We start from the raw sequence: 21,412 nt of genomic DNA, 5'->3' as shown, positions 1-21,412 counted from the left end.
TGGATTAAGATGGGGATCAATAGGAAAATTGAAAGGTGGATAAGGAATTGGTTAAAGGGGAGACTACAACGGGTCCTACTGAAAGGTGAACTGTCAGGCTGGAGGGAGGTTACCAGTGGAGTTCCTCAAGGATCGGTTTTGGGACCAATTATTTAATCTTTTATTACTGACCTTGGCACAAAAAGTGGGAGTGTGCTAATAAAGTTTGCGGATGATACAAAGCTGGGAGGTATTGCCAATTTAGAGAAGGACAGGGATACCCTACAGGAGGATCTGGATGACCTTGTAAACTGGAGTAATAGTAATAGGATGAAATTTAATAGTGAGAAGTGTAAGGTCATGCATTTAGGGATTAATAACAAGAATTTTAGTTATAAGCTAGGGACTCATCAATTAGAAGTAATGGAGGAAGAAAAGGACCTTGGAGTATTGGTTGATCATAGGATGACTATGAGCCGCCAATGTGATATGGCTGTGAAAAAAGCTAATGCGGTCTTGGGATGCAACAGGAGAGGTATTTCCAGTAGGGATAAGGAGGTTTTAGTACCATTATACAAGACACTGGTGAGATCTCAACTGGAATACTGTGTGCAGTTCTGGTCTCCCATGTTTAAGAAGGATGAATTCAAACTGGAAAAGATACAGAGAAGGGCTACTAGGATGATCCGAGGAATGGAAAACTTGTCTTATGAAAGGAGACTCAAGGAGCTTGGCTTGTTTAGCCTAACTAAAAGAAGGTTGAGGGAGATTTGATTGCTCTCTATAAATATATCAGAGGGATAAATACCGGAGAGGGAGAGGAATTATTTAAGCTCAGTACCAATGTGGACACAAGAACAAATGGATATAAACTGGCCACTAGGAAATTTAGACTAGAAATTAGACGAAGGTTTTTAACCATCAGAAGAGTGAAGTTTTGGAATAGCCTTCCAAGGGAAGCAGCGGGGGCAAAAGATCTATCTGGCTTTAAGATTAAACTCAATAAGTTTATGGAGGAGATGGTATGATGGGATAACATGGTTTTGGTAATTAAATATTCATGGTAAATAGGCCCAATGGCCTGTGATGGGCTATTAGATGGGGTGAGATACGAGTTACCCAGGAAAGAATTTTCTGTAGTATCTGGCTGACGAATCTGCCCATATGCTCAGGGTTTAGCTGATCGCCATATTTGGGGTCGGGAAGGAATTTTCCTCCAGGGCAGATTGGAGGAGGCCCTGGAGGTTTTTCGCCTTCCTCTGTAGCGTGGGGCACGGGTCACTTGCCGGAGGATTCTCTGCTCCTTGAAGTCTTTAAACTACGATTTGAGGACTTCAATAGCACAGATATAGGTGTGAGGTTTTTTTGTAGGAGTGGTGGGTGAAATTCCGTGGCCTGCGTTGTGCAGGAGGTCAGACTAGATGATCATAATGGTCCCTTCTGACCTAAATATCTATGAATCTATTTGCAGGGCTTCCCTGAGACCACAAGGGGGCACCTGGGAGAAGGCCACTTGCTTACATCCCAACTTGTGCTTTATTTGTTAGGACATTGATCTGTCAGCATTCAAGATAATCTTCCAAGTTATCAGTGACTTGGAAATAAATAATGCCATTTTTGACCTGGAGTGCCACTCCTCATCCCCTTTTGCCTGCTCAGTCTTTCCTAAATAAAATAATAGAATCATAGAATATTAGGGTTGGAAGAGACCTCAGGAGATCATCTAGTCCAATCCCCTGCTCAATGCAGGACCAACACCCAGTAAATCATCCCATCCAGGGCTCTGTCAAGCTGGGCCTTAAAAACCTCTAAGGATGGAGATTCCAGCACCTCCCTCGGTAACCCTTTCCAGTGCTTCACTACCCTCCTAGTGAAATAGTGTTTCCTAATATCCAACCTAGACCTCCCCAGCTGCAACTTGAGACCATTGCTCTTTGTTCGCTAATCTGCCACCACTGAGAACAGCCGAGCACCATCTTCTTTGGAACCCCACTTCAGGTAGTTGAAGGCTGCTATCAAATCTCCCCTCACTCTTCTCTTCTGTAGACTAAAATAACCTCAGTTCCCTCAGCCTTTCCTGGTAAGTCATCTGCCCCAGCCCCCTCATCATTTTCTTTGCCCTCTGATGGACTCCCTCCAATTTGTCCACATCCCTTCTGTAGTGAGGGGACCAAAACTGGATGCAATACTGCGGTTGTGGCCTCACCAGTGCTGAGTAGAGGGGAATAATAGATGTAACCACTGATTTTAACATTCCAGTTATGCAAATCATCCCCCCAGGTTTCCATAATACCAACTAGATCGAATTTGTGCTTATAAATGAGCAATTCCATTTCTTCTTGTTTGTTACCCTGGCTCCTAACACTGGTGTATAGGCAATTAAAGAATTTCTTCTTTTCATGTCCTTTGGTTGCTTGATTAATTTTGCTCTCAACATCTTGATTTAGTTTTAAATGAGTTGAGTCCTGAACCAAGCATAGTTTAATCAGTTCCAAGAATCAGACCCACAGAGAGAACAGCATTAAAAAGACCTCATCTAAACCTCTCCTATGAGGTCTCTGGGGAAAAAGAAAACTTAATTTATCCTCAGTACATGAGGTGATTGAATATAGGTCAACCTCCAGTATGAAACACTGTCATGCTTCAGTTTCTCCTGTAGAATAGTTCCCCGACTGGGGTTTCAGCCTTCTCTTGCTAGTATGGTAGCTTGCAAATGCTTGATTTCAAGTTTCGCTCCTCAGCCAGATCTCTGTGACAACTAAACAATCTTCTTCCTGCCTCTCGTTGGATCACAGCTCTTTCCCCAGGCTCAGTGGTTGTTTCAGGACCCCCCACCCCCTGACAGTTCTTTTCCAATCCTCTCCAGGCTGCCTGACTCTGTGGTCCCCTTTTCAAGGCCTGGTCAGTCCTTTTCCCGTCTATGCAGTTTCAGGTGGCACTGAAGGGGAACCCAGGCCTTCCCTGTCCTCTGGCTGCCAGCCCAGAGACCCAAAGGATGCAATGGTTGTCTTCAGCTTTTGTATCACTTTTCCCTAGCTGGCTTTCTATTCTATTCTATTCTATTCTATTCTATTCTATTCTATTCTTATACCTCTCCATCACTGTAGTATCTGAGTGCCTTCCAGTAATGTGTTAAGCGGCATTACTAACATCTGTCATGTGTGGTTTGTTCTCTCTCTCATTCTCTTCCTGGAGAAGAATTGCATGTGCAGTGTTTTGGTTTGGTAGGATTGTTTCTTTAAATGTGAATGCTGCTTTGTTTTATATTAGAGAAGGCAAGATTGAAGGAGTGTACCTTGTACCTAGAGTGGAAGGTGGTGAGGTTTTTTGAGCGGCCTTCGTTCCCATGGGAGTTCATTCCACAGTCTTGGACCAGCACCTGAGAAAGCTCATAGGCAGAAGGAAACATTGTGATCATCTAATCTGACCTCCTGCACATTGCAGGCCATGGATCCTCACCCACCCGCTGCTGTAATAGATACATAACCTCTGGCTGAGTTACTGAAGCCATCAAATCATGATTTAAAGACTTCAAGTTACAGAGAATTTGCCATTTACACTAGTTTAAATCTGCAAGTGACCCATGCCCTATGCTGCAGAGGAAGGCAAAAAAAACCAACCAACCCCAGAGTCTCTGCCAGTCTGACCTGGGGGAAAATTCCTTCCTGACACCAAATATGATGATCAGTTAAACCCTGAGCATGTGGGCAAGACCTACCAGCCAGACACCTGGGAAAGAATTCTCTGTAATAACTTGGAGCCCTCCCCATCTAGTGTCCCATCACCAGCCTTTGGAGGTATTGCTGCTAGCAGTTGCAGATCAGCTACATGCCATCGTAGGCAGTCGCATCATACCATCCCCTCCATAAACTTATCAAGCTCAGTGTTGAAGCCAGTTTTTTGCCCCCACTGCTCTCCTTGTAAAGCTGTTCCAGAGCTTCACTTCTCTGGTGGTTAGAAACCTTCATTTAATTTCAAGCCTAAACTTGTTGGTGGCCAGTATATATGCATTTGTTCTTGTGTCCACATTGGTGCTTAACTTTAATAACTCCTCTACTTTCCTGGTATTTATCCCTCTGATGTATTTCTAAAGAGCAATCATATCTCCCCTCTGCCTTCTTTTGGTTATGCTAAACAAGTCAAGCTCTTTGTCTCTCCTCTTATAAGTTAGGTTTTCCATTCCATTCCATCATCCTAGTTGCCCTTCTCTGCACCTGTTCCAGTTTGAATTAATCTATCTTAAACATGGGAGACCAGAATTGCACACAGTATTCCAGATGAGGTCTCATTGGTGCCTTGTATAATTGTACTAACACTTCCCTATCTATTGGAAATACCTCGCCTCATGCATCCTTGGACTACATTAGCCTGTTTCACGGCTACGTCACATTGGTGGATCATAGTTCATCCTGTGATCAACCAATACACCAGGTCTTTCTCCTCCTCTGTCATTTCCACTGATAAGTCCCCAGCATATAGCAAAAAATCTTCTTGTTAGTCCCTAAGTGCATGACCTTGCACTATGACATTGTATCACATTTCTATTACTCCAGTTTTCAAGGTCATCCAGATCTTCTTATATGATATTCTGGTCCTCCTCCATATTGGCACTAGCTCCTAAATTTGTGTCATCCACAGATTTTATTAGCACACTCCCACTTTTTATGCCAAGGTCATTAATAAAAATATTAAAATAATATTAGTCCCAAAACCAATCCCAGAGAAAGTTCACTGGTATCCTCCCTCCAGCCTGACAGTTCACCTTTCAGTATGACCCATTGTAGTCTCCACTTTAATTATCTCCTTATCCACCTTTCAGTTCTCATATTGATCCCCATCTTCTCCAATTTAACTAACAATTTCCCATGTGGACCTGAACTCAACTGCCTTATTGAAATCCAAACAGATTAGATCTACTGCATTTCCTTTGTCTAAAAAAATCAGTTATCTTCTCAAAGAAGGAGATCAGGTTGGTCTGGCACGATCTACCTTTTGTAAAACCACGTTGTATTTCATCCCAATTACCATTTACCTCTATGTCCTCAACTACTTTGTCTTTCAAAATTTGTTCCAAGGCCTTGCATACAACTGAGGTCAAACTCACAAGCCTGTAGTTTCCTGGATAACTTTTTTTCTGTCTCCTGCTTAGACAAATTTCATCTGTGTGGTGGAAAGTTCCATTGTGCCTGTGGAGTGGAGTTGTTGCTTCATCCCAGATCTTTAGGTGGCGATTTAGATATGCTTGGCCCAGGCTGCTGAGCACTTGGAGGACAAAGACCAAGACCTTCAACTTGACTGGATAGTCTACAGGAAGTCCATATGGAGATTGTGCCATGTAATCCTTATACACAGTAGGTTACAGGGCTGCTACTAACAGGTCAGGCTTCTGTGCCAGATTTGGGCTAGCTACAGAGCTTCCTTCATGTAGAGAGATACAAGAGATGTTGTCTTTAATATACTTTAATGGACTGGTTTTCAACTTTTTCATTTGCAGACCATTTTGGAATTAAAACATTTCAGACCATTAAAAAATTTCAAATGGAGATGCAGACCTATTTGGAAATCTTAGACATAGACTGTGGACTATGTCTTAGACATAGTCTTAGACAGGTGTCCGCAGACCACAGGTTGAAAACCACTGCTTTAACACATTTTCAGCTATGGCTTTTACCAGCTCAGGTATGGTATGTTACACATGGTGCCACCTACTGTCTGAACATTGTAATACAGATACATCTTATCTCAACCTTTAAGCTTTTCATTCATATAATTTGCAAATTTTATACTATCATATGATCTTTAAATTTCAATCTGTATCAGTCTAAGTATCTCTAAATCATACTAGTTTTCTAATTATGTAGAAACACATAATTATGTAGAAACACATAACTTGGTCATCTTTCTGTCCATTAGCTGCAACAATTATCTCTGGTCAGTTTGGAACCTTTGAGTCATCATCGTCTTGTTCTCCATCCTACATCTGTAGAGTTTGCTCTGTTGATTGTTCTTTCTGAGGAATAAACTGTAGATGTCAATGCTTTCTTCTGAACTCTCCACTGTTGGTCTTGATCACATGATATGGGCAATTAATTCTTTTTCTTTACAACAGCTGGGTTCTCCTTTTTCTTCATCCAGTTTGACACAAACATAGTCATCAGATTCTAGATCTGGCAGTTCTCTAACTGAGTGATGTCTGTTATAAAAGTGTTCATAAGCTTTTTTTTGTCTTTTTTATCTGATTTGGCTACTCTCTTCATGACTGGCCACTTTGGAGACAGCTACGTTTCCAAAGTTGGAGCAGTAGTTCTGAGCTGTCTTCCTATCAGGATTTATGCTGGACTATATCCAGTAGCCACTATCCATGCTGATGTGTAGCTCAGAAGAGCAAGGAATGGATCTTCCTCCTGTAGGAGTTCCTTGGCTGTCTGTACAGCTCTCTCATCCTCTCCATTCGCTTGTGGATAATGTGGACTGCTAGTAATATGATCAAAATCATATTTTGTTTGGAATGACTTAAATTCCATTGTGGAATCTGCATACCTGGAAAAATAGCCCACAATGACCAGGTAATGATGTCCTCTGAATTCACATAAATCTGCAGCTAGTTTCTTGCAATGTCTGTCATTGCTATCAAAGGTTCTTTGTGTTGTGTTGGTCTGTTAGTTCTGCAATGTTCTCCTGCAGATACTTTATTCTTTATGTCCTTGGTGATGCCCATCCACCACACTGACCGGTTGGCCCATTCATTGCATTTAATTAGTCCTGGGAGTCCTTCAGGAATGGAGGTTTAGGATTCTCCTCTCACTGTGTTTGGAATAATGATGCAGTTGCCTGTAGTTATGAGTCCATTTGACTCATTTAATTGTCCACATACCACAAAGTAATCTCTTGTCACTTCCTTAGTATCCTCTGGATACTTGGACCAGCTGGCCCTAATGTAAATTAGAACTTTTAAAAGTTGCATTTCTGTGGGGGTTACTTGTTGTAGGTGGTGTAGTCTCTTTTCGGACACTGATCTGTATGCCTCCACAGCATCCATGTAAGCTACATCATCTTGGAGCTCACGGGTAGTTGAGTGTGATGCTGAGCTCCATGACAGAATTTCTGCTACTATTAGATTTTTTCCAGGAACATATTTAGCAGTTGGGTTAAATCTCGTTAACCTCATCAAAAGATATTGGCATCTCACCAGTGCTTGCCCCAGGTCTTTTCCATTGATTAGGGTTACAAATGGTTTATGGCCTGTTACCTGTGTAAATGAATCCAGTCTACACAGGTATCTGTACAAGTTCTCATATGCCCATGTTCTTGCCAGGCACTCCTTTTCAATCTGTGCGTATAATTTTTCTGCATCTGTGAGTGTGCAAGAGCAAAATCAACAGACTTCCACTCAGATCCAGTGTACCAATTGGCCATAGCCACTTACATCCACATAGACCATGGTGGGTTTGTTCACATCATAGTACTTGAGAATTGGAGCCACTGAGATAATTACTCTTACCTTTTTTGAAGGCAATTTCTTGATTTGGCTCCCTAGCCAAGATGTGTTGGACTTTAACACTTCTCTGAGTGGTTTTGTGACTGTAGAAAGATCTTGTAGGTATCAACCAAAGTAATTTATCATCTGCAGTACGTGTCTCAGTTTTGGTAGATTTGTTTGCTGCAGTCAATTCTTGAATTGCTTTTATTTTTTCAGGGCAAGGACTGATTCCATCTTTGTTTATTGTCTGTCCCAAAAACTTGATGCACATTTCCTTGTTTAGCTTTAGTCTGGACTGACTGATTATGCTTAGAACTTTGTTGAGGGTTTTGGTGTGTTCTTCCATCAATGACTCATATATCAAAATATCGTCTCTGAAAACTAAACTCCATTTGTGTTCATTAACAGTTCTCCCATCTTTCTTTGGAAAATTTCAGGTGCACTGGTAATCCCAAAAGGTAATCTTTGAAAGCAAAATCTTCCAAAGTGTGTGTTAAATGTAGTCAATTTAGCACTCTCTTTGGTACCAGAATGCTCTCAAGGCATCCAATGTGGTGTACACTGTAGCTCTTTTCATGTTGGGGAGGAATTTATCCAGTGTTGGGAAGATATATTTTTCTTTCTCAGCTGTTTCATTAGGTCTTTTAAGATTCATACAGACTTGTATTTTTCCGTTTTTCATTATAACCAGTACCATGTTGTTGGCTCAGACATTTTCTCAATTATGCCAATAATTGGCATAATCTGTTCCTTTCTCTTTAACTCAGCATCCACTTTATGAAGCAAAGGGATAGGAATCCTGCAAGTTCTATTGCCTGTTAAGGTTATTTGTACTGGATCTCCTTTAAAAAGTCCAATGTCACCAAATATTCCATTTGATTTCTTCCACTATTCTCACTAGGCCAATGATGGCTACTACTCTGTGGCTGAGAATGTTGTTGGTTTTTGATCCTTTGATCACATACACTCTGAATGCAAAGCTTTTGTCTTTGTAATTAGTTCCTGCAGTGAACTGGCCCATACAGTTCAGAATACTTCCGGGGATAGTTGGGACTGTGTCAGGTGACTTCAGCTCTGGAAGGGGTTGAAGGTGATTATATGTCAGTTCTGATATGTCTGTCAGCTCCTGAGTCAATTTTAAAGTCAATAGACTTTCCATGAATATTCAGTTTAACTCTCCAGGCAGGCTCTCTGTCACCCCATGTGATAAATCCCAGAAACAATGGTTCTTGATTATCTGCAGTAGTCAGTAGTACCCTGACTGCTTTAGTGTGGCAAATAGCTACAAAATGTCCATATTTTATGCGCTTACTACTTCTTGCACCTTTGGCTCAACACTCATCTCTTGAGCTATGAATTTTTCCACTTCTTGTGTATTTAGTCTGAAAGGTTTTGCTGTTAGCCTGGGACTTGTCCCTCAATGTCTCAGGGGTTTTATTATAATTACTTTTAGCAATCATGCTGTATCTATTTACTGCTTCTAAGCTAGTTTCTGTTTTTTCAGGATTTTCAAGTTGCTCGGGCCTTTTCTTTTGCTGCTTCAGTAGCTCAGTCTCGTTTGTTATCTGGGTAGCTGTGTGTTAGGTTAAACCTGTCTTTAATTGTATCTGCTTTGAAAGACTTTTGTCTGTAAACCCAATAACCAGTCTATCTCTCATATTTTCAAATTTTATAGTCCCAAAATCACAGTTCTTATAAAAGCTTCAACAGAGTCCCCTGGTTCTTGAATTCTCTGTGAAAGCATGCCCTTTCATAAACCACATTTCTCTGATGTATGAAGTATGTATCAAACATCGCCAGAACTCCTCCACAGTTACTTTGCAATTGTCGTCAGTAAAGGCAAAGGATTTAAAGATATGCTCTACCTGCTTCCCCATAGCATGAAAATTAAATACAATGCCAGTATTTCTTCAGTTTCCTGATGGAGTTCAATAGACATGCAAAATGCTACTTCCAGTCTGTCCATTCTGAAGGTCTGTCAAAGTGAAGGTCTCTGGAGCATTGAAGAGGGGCACATTGATGAGATTGATTCTACAACCTTTGTTGCTTTTTTCTTTTCTTTGGTTTGCAACCTTTGTTGCTGTCCCCTTCTGTTTCTGTTCTCCTCTGGCACTAGTTAGGCTACCTTTACTTCTGACTCCATGTCATGCACTCCTTGTGCATGGTAGGTTGCAGGGCTATTACTAGCAGGTCAGGCTTCTGTACCAGATTTGGACTGGCTACAGATCTTCCATCATGGAGAGAGATACAAGAGATGTGTTGTCTTTGAGATACTTTAATGCACTTACAGGTATGGCTGTTAACCAGCTCAGGTAAGGTATCTTACACATGTTATAATACAGTTTAGCATTCCATCACAGAGTGGAAGACAGTTTTGATGTACTTGTGATAGCCTTTGTTGCTGAGGAGACACACGGCAGTGTTCTGTGGTAGCTGGAGTTTCCTAAGGGCTGATGGCTTCATGTCCAGATATATTGCATTGCTGTAGTCAAGATGGGACATGACAAAGGCATGTATAACTGAGGCCAGGATGGGATGGAGTCTCCAAGAGAACTGGAGATAATAGAGAGCATTACTTGCAGATGCTGCTATGTGAGAGCTTAGTATCAGTGAGGAATCCAGGAGTAGTCCCAAATTATGGACTGAATTGACCAAGTGTGTGTGTGTGAGTGTGCTTTCAACCAAAGGTGATTGAAGAGTTTGCAGCCAAGGTGCAAAATATATTTCTCTGACCACCAACATCACCTCTACTTTCTCAAGTTCAGCTTCAACCAGCTGTTCTTGAGCCACAAGATGATCTTGTTCAAGCATTTGGCTATGTTGATGGTCATGGCATGGTCGTATGTGCTGAAAGAATAGGTAGAGTGGTGTGTGTTATCCTACCTGGCCTGACCCCTTCTAGGCTTCTGTACAGCCTATCTTATCTGCTCTTTCTGGTAAGGTCCTCTCAGACAATGTTCACAGGCCATCTGCTTAGCCACTGTGGAGAGCCCCAATCCTGCTATTCCCACATATTGACCTCCATCTACTTCTTCCAGAATCACCTCATTATCCTTTAGTCCCCTTCCTGGTGATATACTCCTTCCAGTGAACCCATTTCATTTGAAGACTCCCAGGCCCACTTGGGGAAGTCTACTTCCCAGAATTCCCAAACACTAACCTTAAGGGGCAACATCCCCATAACTGGTGTGCTGGGGCTGAACGTCTGCCCAATGACCAATATCATAGTATTGGATACCAAACTAATTCCCTGGCTACCCCCTTCAGTATCAGCATGGCTCATTGTAGTTTAAAATCAAAACAGTAATTCCAGTAGTGTCATTCTTGAGACAACTTTCTTCTATTGGCTGTACTTGGAGGAATCAAAATGCCTGCCCTTGCCATAACCAATGTGTAGTGGGTACTAGAGAGACACTCTTTCTAGTTTGTTGGATAACAAATAGTGTCTGTGCATTTCTGGTGGATAGAGATCTGGATATTGATAGCCTATACACGGAGCAAGTGAATGGGAGTTCTCTTGGACTAATGACAGGCTGGATAGAGGATGGGAGGGCAGCTAGAGGAAACCAGACCATGCTTAAATGTGCTGCTGCAGTATGGTGACAGTTATTCTAAGTATCTGTTATCTGACCTAATTTTAGGAACAAGATTTGTATGAACATGGAAAATTTTACAAATTGATCTCTGTGTGATGATTCAGCCCATTCCTCATATGTCCATATTACCTTCTGCTCAGAGACCCCTGAGTCTCTCTGGGAGTACCAGCAACATGTCCTAATTCTAAGATTAATGTGTATCTATGCCAAGTTCATTAGCCACAATTCAAGAATCTGGCTGAGTTCAGACATGGAAAATACAAGTATCAGCCGGACCCTGGGTACTCTGCCGGTACAGTAGTTATAATATTTCTGGCATTGCATACCAGCTGCATGCTCACAATATGGAAATGTTTTCTATTCCCATAGATTTCTTCATTATCTGCAGAAGGTAAATTAGCACAGTCAATGATTTCTATTACTTTTGGGAATCCAGCCATTACATATGACTTCTCTGCCATTCTGTTGATGATGTAGCCTTATGGGAAATTCATCAGCTGCCTGTCGAGCATAAACTCTATTAGTTGTGTTAGGCACTGGGACTTCAGGGGAGTTATACAAAGGATGAATTTGTCTTGGAGTGTTGACTCATCTGAATGTTGTCCTGTGCTAACTCTTTGCAAAATGCCTGTATTTAATTACAGCATACTTTCTGTAGTCTTATCCTTCTCCCCACCAGATCTGAGAGGCTGAACATGGCTCTCCTATCCAAAAGGAATCTTCATGTGCACTGACTATCCATCCTTATATTGAAGTACCTTGCTACTGAACAAGTTCCTGTTGAAATGAGAGTTAGTTAATTTTGCTTTCAGTTCCTTAAATGTTATGGAATCAGTTCTGCCCTCAGCTACATGAGAACAGGTCCAAGTGACTTCAGTGAGAATACTACTTGTGTACTAGTAACCATGTAGATCTTTTTGAAACATAAAAGGTATAGTATTTGATAAATAACGTCCTTGCATCCTCTTAGGATAAGTTAACCTTTATTCATAAAGTAAGGTCTCAGGTAAGGTTTAGGATCAAGTTTTCAGGTATAAGCAATCTCAGTAAGTTTCACTATCAAAAATATAGGGCCAAAGCTGCTTACACTGAGCCAATGGCAAAGCTTCCATTGACTTCAGTGGGAACAGAATTTGGTCCAAGAGTAATACAAGTCACTAACAAGAGAAATGTGCATTTGTATGGAATAAAAATGAATTATGTATGCAGACTATGTATTTGCATGCATCCATTAGCCATTTGCATGTGTATTATATTGTAGGTGCAAATGAGGCACTTATATTTGAAAATTTGGCCATTTGGAGCTGTGCAGAAGTACTGTCCATCATTTCCATGCATAGTACATAGTTGTATTAAAAATATTGTTAAAATGTAAAGAATGTTGACTGATGGATTAGTAAATGCACTTATTACATGTAACACTGAAGAAAAATATTATAAAGAGAATGGATTTCTATTGTCATTGCACTGACAGCGATGTTGTTAAGGTTTGTAAGTGCTGACACTATGTCTTGCAAGAGCAGTGACTGCATAAGGTTAAACTTCCTGTCACCTTCAGCACTCATAACCCAGTTTGGCACAAATCTACACAATTGGCAGTCTATGCTTAAGAATGTTTCAAAATTGAAATAAATAAATGAGCTGTAGATAAAGACTTAGATGCTTTGACACTACTCTATGAGGGGAGATTCCATGACACCTGTTATGGTAACTACTGACAGACAATCCCTACAAAGTTTGGAGGATCTGATTGGTTCAGAATATTTAGCCCAGAAATTGGAACCTCTAACCCCAGATCTGAGAACCCTTGATCTTTGTGAAAGTTTAGCTCTTGATCCAGATCCATACTTGGCTATTATGGGCCACACCAAAATTCCAGATACATACAAACAAACAAAAATCCGTACTTACTAAATGGTGGGGGAATTTTGCTCTAGATCCAAATGCAAACTCTACTAGAATCCAGCCTGGAGATTTCACAGAAAGAGAGAGCATGCAATCACATTTTTAGTACTGTTTAACCAAGTGACTTTTGAACCTCTATGATGATTTGGTTCTGCTTTTGGGTGAAAAGTTCTTATAGCTCAGTCATTTTGCCAACCTAAATCACCAAATGCCAGGCCACTGGCATCAACAGGGGTTCTATGCACATGTCAGAGGGAGAGTAGAAACCTGTATATGATGTCACATTATCCCTGAGCAATAACACCTGCTTTGCAGAAGTCAAATGGGAGAGCAACCATCCATTATTCCTATTCTGTCATTCAAACTATATGAAAATCAGACTTGGCCGCAATGAAATTCAAACAAGCTGCATATTTAATATTAACAGATAAGAATACCTTACACTGTGCCTTTCCCCTGAGAATCTCAAAGTGCATGAAGGAAGTGTCACAGTATCCGTGTGAGGTTGGTAAGTATTATTAGCCTGCTTGGTTGGGAAACCAAGGCATGACGGGCTGTGAATCATTGCTCAAAAAGTCTGGAACAGAACTAGGAATAGAATCCTGGGTGTCTAGCTCCCAGTCTTTTGCTTTAACCACAAGACCCATCCTTTCTGCTCCCTGAGACCTTTTGTTGCAGCTATGCCAGAAAGACAAGCGCCACATAAAACTGACTGTTACTTTTGCAGCCATTGTACCATAATAGAAAGAGACTAGAAGAGTTTTTGTGAGCATTTTAGTTACTAGGGAAACAAGTCAACTTTACAACAACTTACAAAATGTTCTGGGTGTGGAAGTAGATTTGTAAATGCCAGTTTGCATTTGATTCGTGCAGTAGTTCAAGATGATTTAGTCAACCTTGGAAATGAAGGAACAACTTCAAGATGCAGTCCTTAAGATGGAAAAAAACCAATTGTTAGCAGTACAGTGTGATTGTGAGAGCATTTTTATCTGCATTGCACCGCAAGAGCTAAATCTGACATATGTTTGACAGCATTCCAGTTGGCAAACAGCAACATTTTAGTAAGTCAGTACCGCTGTGAGACCGATGTGAGATCTGATCTGACAGCAAGATAAATTGATCCCACCCCAAACTACAACAACAGATGGACTAAACTTGTAAAGTTTTTGTATGTCCTTTCAGAACATCATACATAACCTGATTTTTGGTCTGTCATTAGCATTCCTGCCTTAGTTTCCAGAAAAAAAATGAACATGAATTTCTTGGCACAAGAATGCACTATAATAATCCACTCATTGAATGTGGAAAGAATATTAAGCACATTTTTTAAGTGACAATGCTCTATACTTTACATGAATTTTACTCTTTAACAAACCTTTCAATTTTAAAAACTTGATTTTAGATATATTCTGTGCATGTTTATTAGGTCCTGCATGCAAAAATTCCAACACCTCCGCTCCAGTCCTTTCTGAATAGACCGGATAGAGATGTCCTCTGCTGTTTTGTCAAGTCATCTGCATTTGTTTGCTTTTTAACTCTACAGGTCAAATTCACAGTTGGCATGCATGGATGCAATTTGACTTCAGTGAAGTTGTGCCCCCTTATGTTTCACTCTGAATGTCAGGGAGTTCTGCAAGCACTATAAAAGCACAGAAAAAGGAGTGCTGGAACAATTTTTATAATTGCTGAGAGCAATTGAACAAAACTGAAGACGCTGTGTATCATGGAAATCACTTCAAGCCCGGGGATGTGGTAGCACCCCGAGCACCTCTACTTCCAGCACATATAAGCAGAAACATTAATTTGAGTAGCTAAACAGAACTTTAGTGGAAACAGATTGAAATAGTCACTTCCAGGATCTTCACCTCGTGCTTTTGACAGCCCTGGGCTCTCCTTTCTGCATAGAGCTCTTCCCAACCTTCATTTGCCTTGAACCACCTTTTCATCTTGTCTGTCTGACTGTTCAGATGCTTACCCAGTAATGGGGAAGAGTCCACTCCCCTCATCAAGATGAAGGCCCCATCATTCCCCTGCTCCCTTACTGGTCTCTGTTTCACACTGGCCCTTTTTCTTTTCCTTGGTCAGCTTTCCTGTGCTGTCCCCACCCATTCTCCCCAATCCTCCCTACCCCATTGTGCTATCGGTCTGCCCAAATGGAATCACAATATACAGCTTCCCACAGTGGTCCAGTTTGGAACGCTGTCTCCCACGTTAACCTTGCCTTTGAACAAAACACTCAATTTGACATTGATTCTGGGATATTAATAGCACTACAAATAAAATTAAACATCAGTGACAAAGGCATGGCTTCATTCTTCTGTGGCACTACACAAAGATAGCAATAATAGCTATTGCAGACTTTCTCAATAACAGTTCCAACTGGTTAACAGTCAGTTCGCTGCTTCAGTTGTTCAAAAAAAAAATATCAGGGATGGGCTGTTTAGTGGTTTGGTATCAGTGACTCCAACTCCAGAGGCACCTCCAGTGAGAAGAATGAGAGTCATGGGAGTATCATGTTTAGAGATGGAACTCACACCTGCCTCAGAGCTTGATGCAGGAGATGAGCCAGAGTTCAAGCCTGGTACGGGAGCTGTAGGATTGAAACTGTTTTATTCCCTCTAACAATATTGCACCGCAGATAACAGGCATTGCCCAGTGCTTAAACTGATCTCAAAAAAGTGCTAGGTCTGTCTCTAACAATGCAATTTACATACTTCACAACAAAATGTCGGAGCTCAGACACTTTGTTAAATATGTTTATAATACTCCCTCACCTTACGAGTCTAAAGTTTAGAGGCTGGATGACAGGTTTGCAACCTTGTTAGACCCAGCTCACTTTATACCCTGCACTTCCTTCATGCCAGATTGTGTGATCTTTGCCTGCTGCCATCCACTGGCTCTCAGTATCAGCACCATACCCCATATCTCTGTCAGTTTTGGCCACCCACTTTCAAATGCCATAAATCTCTGCTGCAGGTAATACCTTTGGTTAAACATATGATGCTAATGTGGGCACACTGCTAACTTCAGCCACATGTATAGATTTAGTGTCATACATAATGCCATAGCTGCACATGTCAGAATGTCCTAGAAGCCATACATGCCTTTAATTGTGCCTGGCTTGGCTCTGTAATACAAGAGGGGTGGAAGAGGATTCAGGAATCTTTACCCCATCCATGAGCCCCAGAGCTGAGTCCAGGCACAACTGTAGTCCTTGTGCCCAGGAAGCACCAGGGTATGCCAGCCTAGTGTCACTGACAGTGCAAAGCTTTCAAGAGGGAGAGGGAAAGGGACATGACCCTATTCCGCCCAGATCCTAAGAGCTGGACCCATGTAGGGAGGAAGCACAACCTGCATCCTGTGAAGAGATGGTGAAGTGGCAACCATCCCCATTGTGCTCCTGGAGGGCATTATGTCTGCTTGATGAATAATGCTTCTAGGAGTGCTGGGGTAGGATCATTACACAGTCCTCTGTAGTGCTGGCTGTGCCTTTAAGATAAAATGTAGCCCTCATCATTTTTAGTGATGCTGACTAATAGGATCATGTTTATCTTAACTAGTTTGCCCTAACCAGCCTTTATGCTGAACACTATCAGTTTGGTATGACAGGGAAAGAAAACCAGGTGTTTTTCTGTCAGACTGTTCTCTGTGATTTTTCTCCATATCAACAGCTGTCAAAGCCATCATGGAAGATAAGAGACTATAAAGTGCTTAACCCTGCTTTTGTGTTTAGGTTGCTGCCTTCTGCATTGCTCAGCAAACTTCTCCTGCAGCCACAGACAAAGTGGCTCTTATTTCAATATTGCAATATTCTGTGAGGCATAATGGTTGTGTTTTACTGTTTAAATTCTCTACACTGTGGGTGTCAGCACTTGCAGAAACAGCTAACGCCTGACACCAACGCACATAAAAATAAAAAATTAAGATAGAAGGGTCCACTGAAGACTGATGAGTTGTAGAAATAGTTAAAAATGCCCTGCCGACAAAGTGCCTTGCAAAATGTACCTGCTGATGCAGCAGTGATAGGAAAATGCCTTTTTATTTAAATATTTATTTAGTTTTATTTTGAAAAAGAAACTTTGAATCCTCAGCCACAAAAAGAGATGGTTTCTGGAGATCTAAAAAATGGACCAGATTGTCCAATCCCCTTATTCATTCTAAAAATATCATAGACCACTGTAGTCAATTAACTTACTTATGCAGTTAGGTACCATGACAATGAAGGTCTTTCTTCCTCTTTGGAGTTCAGACCCCCTGTTCTCCCCTTGGGGTGTCTGGACCCTGATTGTCACAGATACTGCTTGACATGTTTTACCACTCTCACAGTCTCATGCAGTATGGAGTAAGGGCTCATTTTCCAAGAGGCACAAACCCACGGCCACATATTAATTGTGTGCTCAATTTATAAGCACAGTTATCAATACAAGATGAACTAATACAAGGAAATGTTATAACAGACTCTCTTTCTGTTTTTGCTGTTCAAGATTAATCTCAAAGGTCTTGGGCAACTGTATAAAATCCGCATTGGTCATGACAACAGTGGAAATGATCCTAGCTGGTACCTTGAGGAGGTGAGACTTGAAAGAATGGCCCATACCTCTGACCGGGAGATTCGTCTGGCTGTAGACTACTGGCTCTCTGAAGATCAGGATGATGGAGACACCTGGACAGAAGTAGCAATTGGAATGTCTGAAAAGGAGCTTTTGTCAAGTATGTGCTGCCTACATTATAACAAATATTTATTAAACCTGAAGGGCCGTATTCTGGGTTGCTTTGTGAGCTGTTCATACCTACCCCTCCCAGTGCAAAGCTGCCTGAAAGCCAGTGTGACCAGCCACAAGACAATCCCTCCCAACACAGAGCAAATGTGATGGTTCTGACAAAACCCCTTCTCTCCCAGAGGCCAAGGGATGTGGTCAGTTTATCTCTATGCTCCTGTGGTGCTTGGCTGCTGCAACTGCCCCCTAACACTGGCAACTGGTGCTACTTAAAGCAACCAAAAGGCACACATTGACTGAGGAGCAGGGAACACCAAGATAGCTTGAAATACGATTAATGTCTCCCACTCCTAAGTTGCACAAAATGCTTTGTAGTTGCAGCCCAGGATCTGGGCCAATGAGTAGTTGTTGCTTAAACCAGATTTGAGCTACTCTCTTTAAAATTGCAATGTATAACTTTAGGATGGATCTTTTGAAGGACATCAGAGGTTATCCACATTTCTGATGACACCACGACTCTCTATAAGTGGAGCAGAAAAAACACATACAACAATTAAAAAGAACAAAGAAACACATTTCTGGGCTTTTATAGTAGCACAGGGAGCTGGAAAAATTATTTAATTTATCACTTCTTTATAGAATTCCCTTGACATTAACAGGATGATGGTTCAGCTATGATCTGGCATCATAGGCCCCTGAACTAGACATTATGTGTGTTATAGTTCAGGCAACTTGCATGTGAGATGAGGTAGTAGGAATGCAAGGAATTAGTGGCTCAATGTATAGAAGGGTCATCCCGCACTTAGTCAGTGACAGTCAACTAATTCCAACATATGTAAACAAACTAATAGTTTTAGGAAGTAATCCATTTTCCCCAAAAAGCAATCTAGATTGGAACGGGGAAATTTTTTTTCTTAGATTTTAAGGCCAGAAAGAACTTTTAGATCATCTGTTTTGATCTACTACACAGCACAGGCCATCGAAATGTTGGGAAAGACAGAGAGGCAAACTCATCCCCCCTCACCCCCTTGCCCTTTTCCCCATCTCCAGAATAGTATGCAATTTAAATAGCACCCTCACTGATTAAAGCGTTACGTAAATTAGGGCTGCGCAGGTGGAACTGGGGTCCATATCGTCTGGAAACAGGTATTCGCATGAACCACAGGGTCTCTCTTGGGAACCCCTAGGGGCATAAAGGTCACATACTGGCGCAGTAAGAAAATGAATGCCTGACTTTAGTGGAGTTGCGTCAGGCATGAATTTGCCTCTCAGGACCCGATTCTCTCCTGGGCAGTCATTTACAACTGTGCCAAGGAAGTGTAAAATACTGCCATTCTGATACGTACACTCACTTTGGCCAGTTGTAAATGGCTACCCAAGATGCAAGGTAGTGGAGAATCATGTCTCCTGTGAATATTGTTGGGAATATGCTCGAAACAGGGCATTAGTACAGCCCTGTTAAAAGTGGTGGTACACTATTGCTATTGTTGTCTTTACAGGGACACCATCTTTGTTAAAATATATGCGGCGAGTAAAAAATATTCATTATATGGGTTTTAGAAATTTAATCTTTTTTTACGTTTATAGTTACAAATTAACTATTGATTTGGGGTTCATTTAAATTGAACATCAATATAAACTCAGCAGGGCTGCCCAAGGATTTTCTATTTCTCCATAACCAGAAAATGAAACTCTAGCCATTTGCATTTCCAATTTACAAGGGTAATTGCTTACAAGTACTGGACAAACCACATCGCAAGTCGTTTACCCAACCAAACAAATAATGTGCAGCATATTACCTAACAACAACCTGATGCGATTTTATAATTTGTCTCCAGTCCTTTCGAATCAATCTGGTACCTTTCACCAGCACTAAATTCACTTAATTAAAAAGTAATAATAATTTGCCAAAAACATTAAACCAAATGGAAAAGAACTTTTATAATCTAAACTCATTGCATTTTTTATTGCTGTTCTTTGCCACTGATCTTTATTACGCATCTTTCCCCTCTAAATGGTGTCCTCTCCCTGCTTTCTCCATTCAAAACTCCATTATCCTCCCAACACAGACTTGAAACCTTGGAGTTGATTTTGATTCCTCTTTCCCTTGCCACCTTCTACCTGCCCAATCCATTCCCTCAAATCCAGACTGCTACCAGTTACTGTCAGTTCTTCCTTCAATCTCTAAAATCTCTTCTTTCATCTCCTTCTGTTTCTGACTTTGACAACTTTTCCTCCTGCTTGTCTCCTTACATGAGGTCAGTCAGTTCAAAATGCTGGCACTAAAATAATCTTCCTGCTCAGAGTGATGCTTTCATCCCTGTTTAGCCTTCACTGGCTTCCCTTCATTTTCCGTGTCAAATTCAGACTTTTCACCCTTCAAGGTTCTGCATAACTCTGCCTTTGCCTCTACGCTTCAGGTTTTATTTTTCCCCCACTTCCCAACCTACTAGCCCTCACATCTGAGTGCCTCTTCTTATCTTCTTCTCCTATCTCCTCATCATGCCTTCTCTCATATCACTCCCATTACATGTGGGACTCCTTCCTTGCAGTTCAGGACAGCCTTACTGACTTCCAGTGTTCATCATTTTACACCTACTGAATCAGCGTTCTTCAGACGTGACTTGGTTTGATCCCGTTGTGACTAGGGTGACCAGATAGCAAGCATGAAAAATCAGGACGGGGGAGCGGGAGTAATAGTTGCCATATAAGAGAAAAGCCCCTAATATTGGGCATCTGGTCACACTAAACAAACTCAAAGAAAATCTGTTCAATAGTTATTAAAGTGACGGATGCTTAAGACTGACATATGTGGCCGGAATTGTGTCATGCAAAAAAAAAAAAAAAAAAAAGGAAAAAGAAAATAAACTAGAAGATAAAAAAAAATCTGTAAGTGCTCACAATTTTATTTTAAATACTCATGACTTTAAAACTGCAGAACTCTTTTCAAACATGGCTTAAGCTTTTGATCTGAAAGAGCTATACAGTACAAGAAATGTTGATGTTTTTATTTGTTTTCAAATTATCTAACTGCAAACTGTGTAATGTGAACATAAAGGGGAAAAATCTATTTTGTCCATGCTTGAATACATCAAAAATGGTTGAACTAATTTGGCTCAAACTGTGACTATTATCGGACACAGGATACCTGACTGCATAGAGGACTTTTTGTTTGAGGGATTCCTATATTCTCAAACCTCTTGAAAAATGCAATATATCTGATTTTCTAGCATCTTTTGATACCATTGTATTACAGTGTTAGAAATGTTGGTTCTTTACTGCTTTAGTGTCATTTCCAGAAGCCCTGCCAGCAGTGATGGTGCTGTCATGAAAGAGATTGTAAACATAATGGTTACAGTAAGTGGTGAGCTGGAGCTGGTTCGCCACCTCCGCGGGTGCTCCGGGGCTGGAGCACCACGGGGAAAATTTGGTGGGTGCAGAGCACGCACCGGCAGCTCCTTGCCTGGCCCCAGCTTACCTCACCTCTGCTCCTCCTCCTCCCCTGAACGCGCCGCCCCACTCCACTTCTCCGCCCACCCCCGCCAGGTTTCCCGTGAATCAGCTGTTCACGTGGGAAGCCTGGGAGGGCTGAGAAGCAGGTGGCAGCTTCATGCTCAGGCCCTGGAGCAGAGGTGAGCAGGGGCGGAGGGGGCGCGAGGAGGGCCGCCCGCACTGCAGCATGTAACCCGGGGGGCATGCAGGGGAACCACTCCCTGCCCCAGCTCACCTCCGCC

General features: G+C 41.5%; 1 protein-coding gene across 1 annotated transcript in view; it reads left to right on the top strand.

The window, feature by feature from the left end:
• The window catches only part of RP1 (RP1 axonemal microtubule associated), a gene marked incomplete at its 5' end in the record, with an annotated part of 312,243 nt that overhangs the window by 116,745 nt on the left and 174,086 nt on the right, over positions 1–21,412 (top strand). The window contains one exon of the mRNA XM_084619857.1: positions 17,445–17,670. Within this exon, the coding sequence (XP_084475983.1) occupies positions 17,445–17,670 (226 nt within the window). The remainder of the gene's footprint in view (positions 1–17,444; positions 17,671–21,412) is intronic.

Source organism: Lepidochelys olivacea (assembly GCF_965140295.1).
Source record: "Lepidochelys olivacea isolate rLepOli2 genome assembly, chromosome: 2".
NCBI lineage: Eukaryota > Metazoa > Chordata > Testudines > Cheloniidae > Lepidochelys > Lepidochelys olivacea.
Note: the sequence above shows the minus strand (reverse complement) of the source record. Positions and strands in the feature narration are given on the sequence as shown.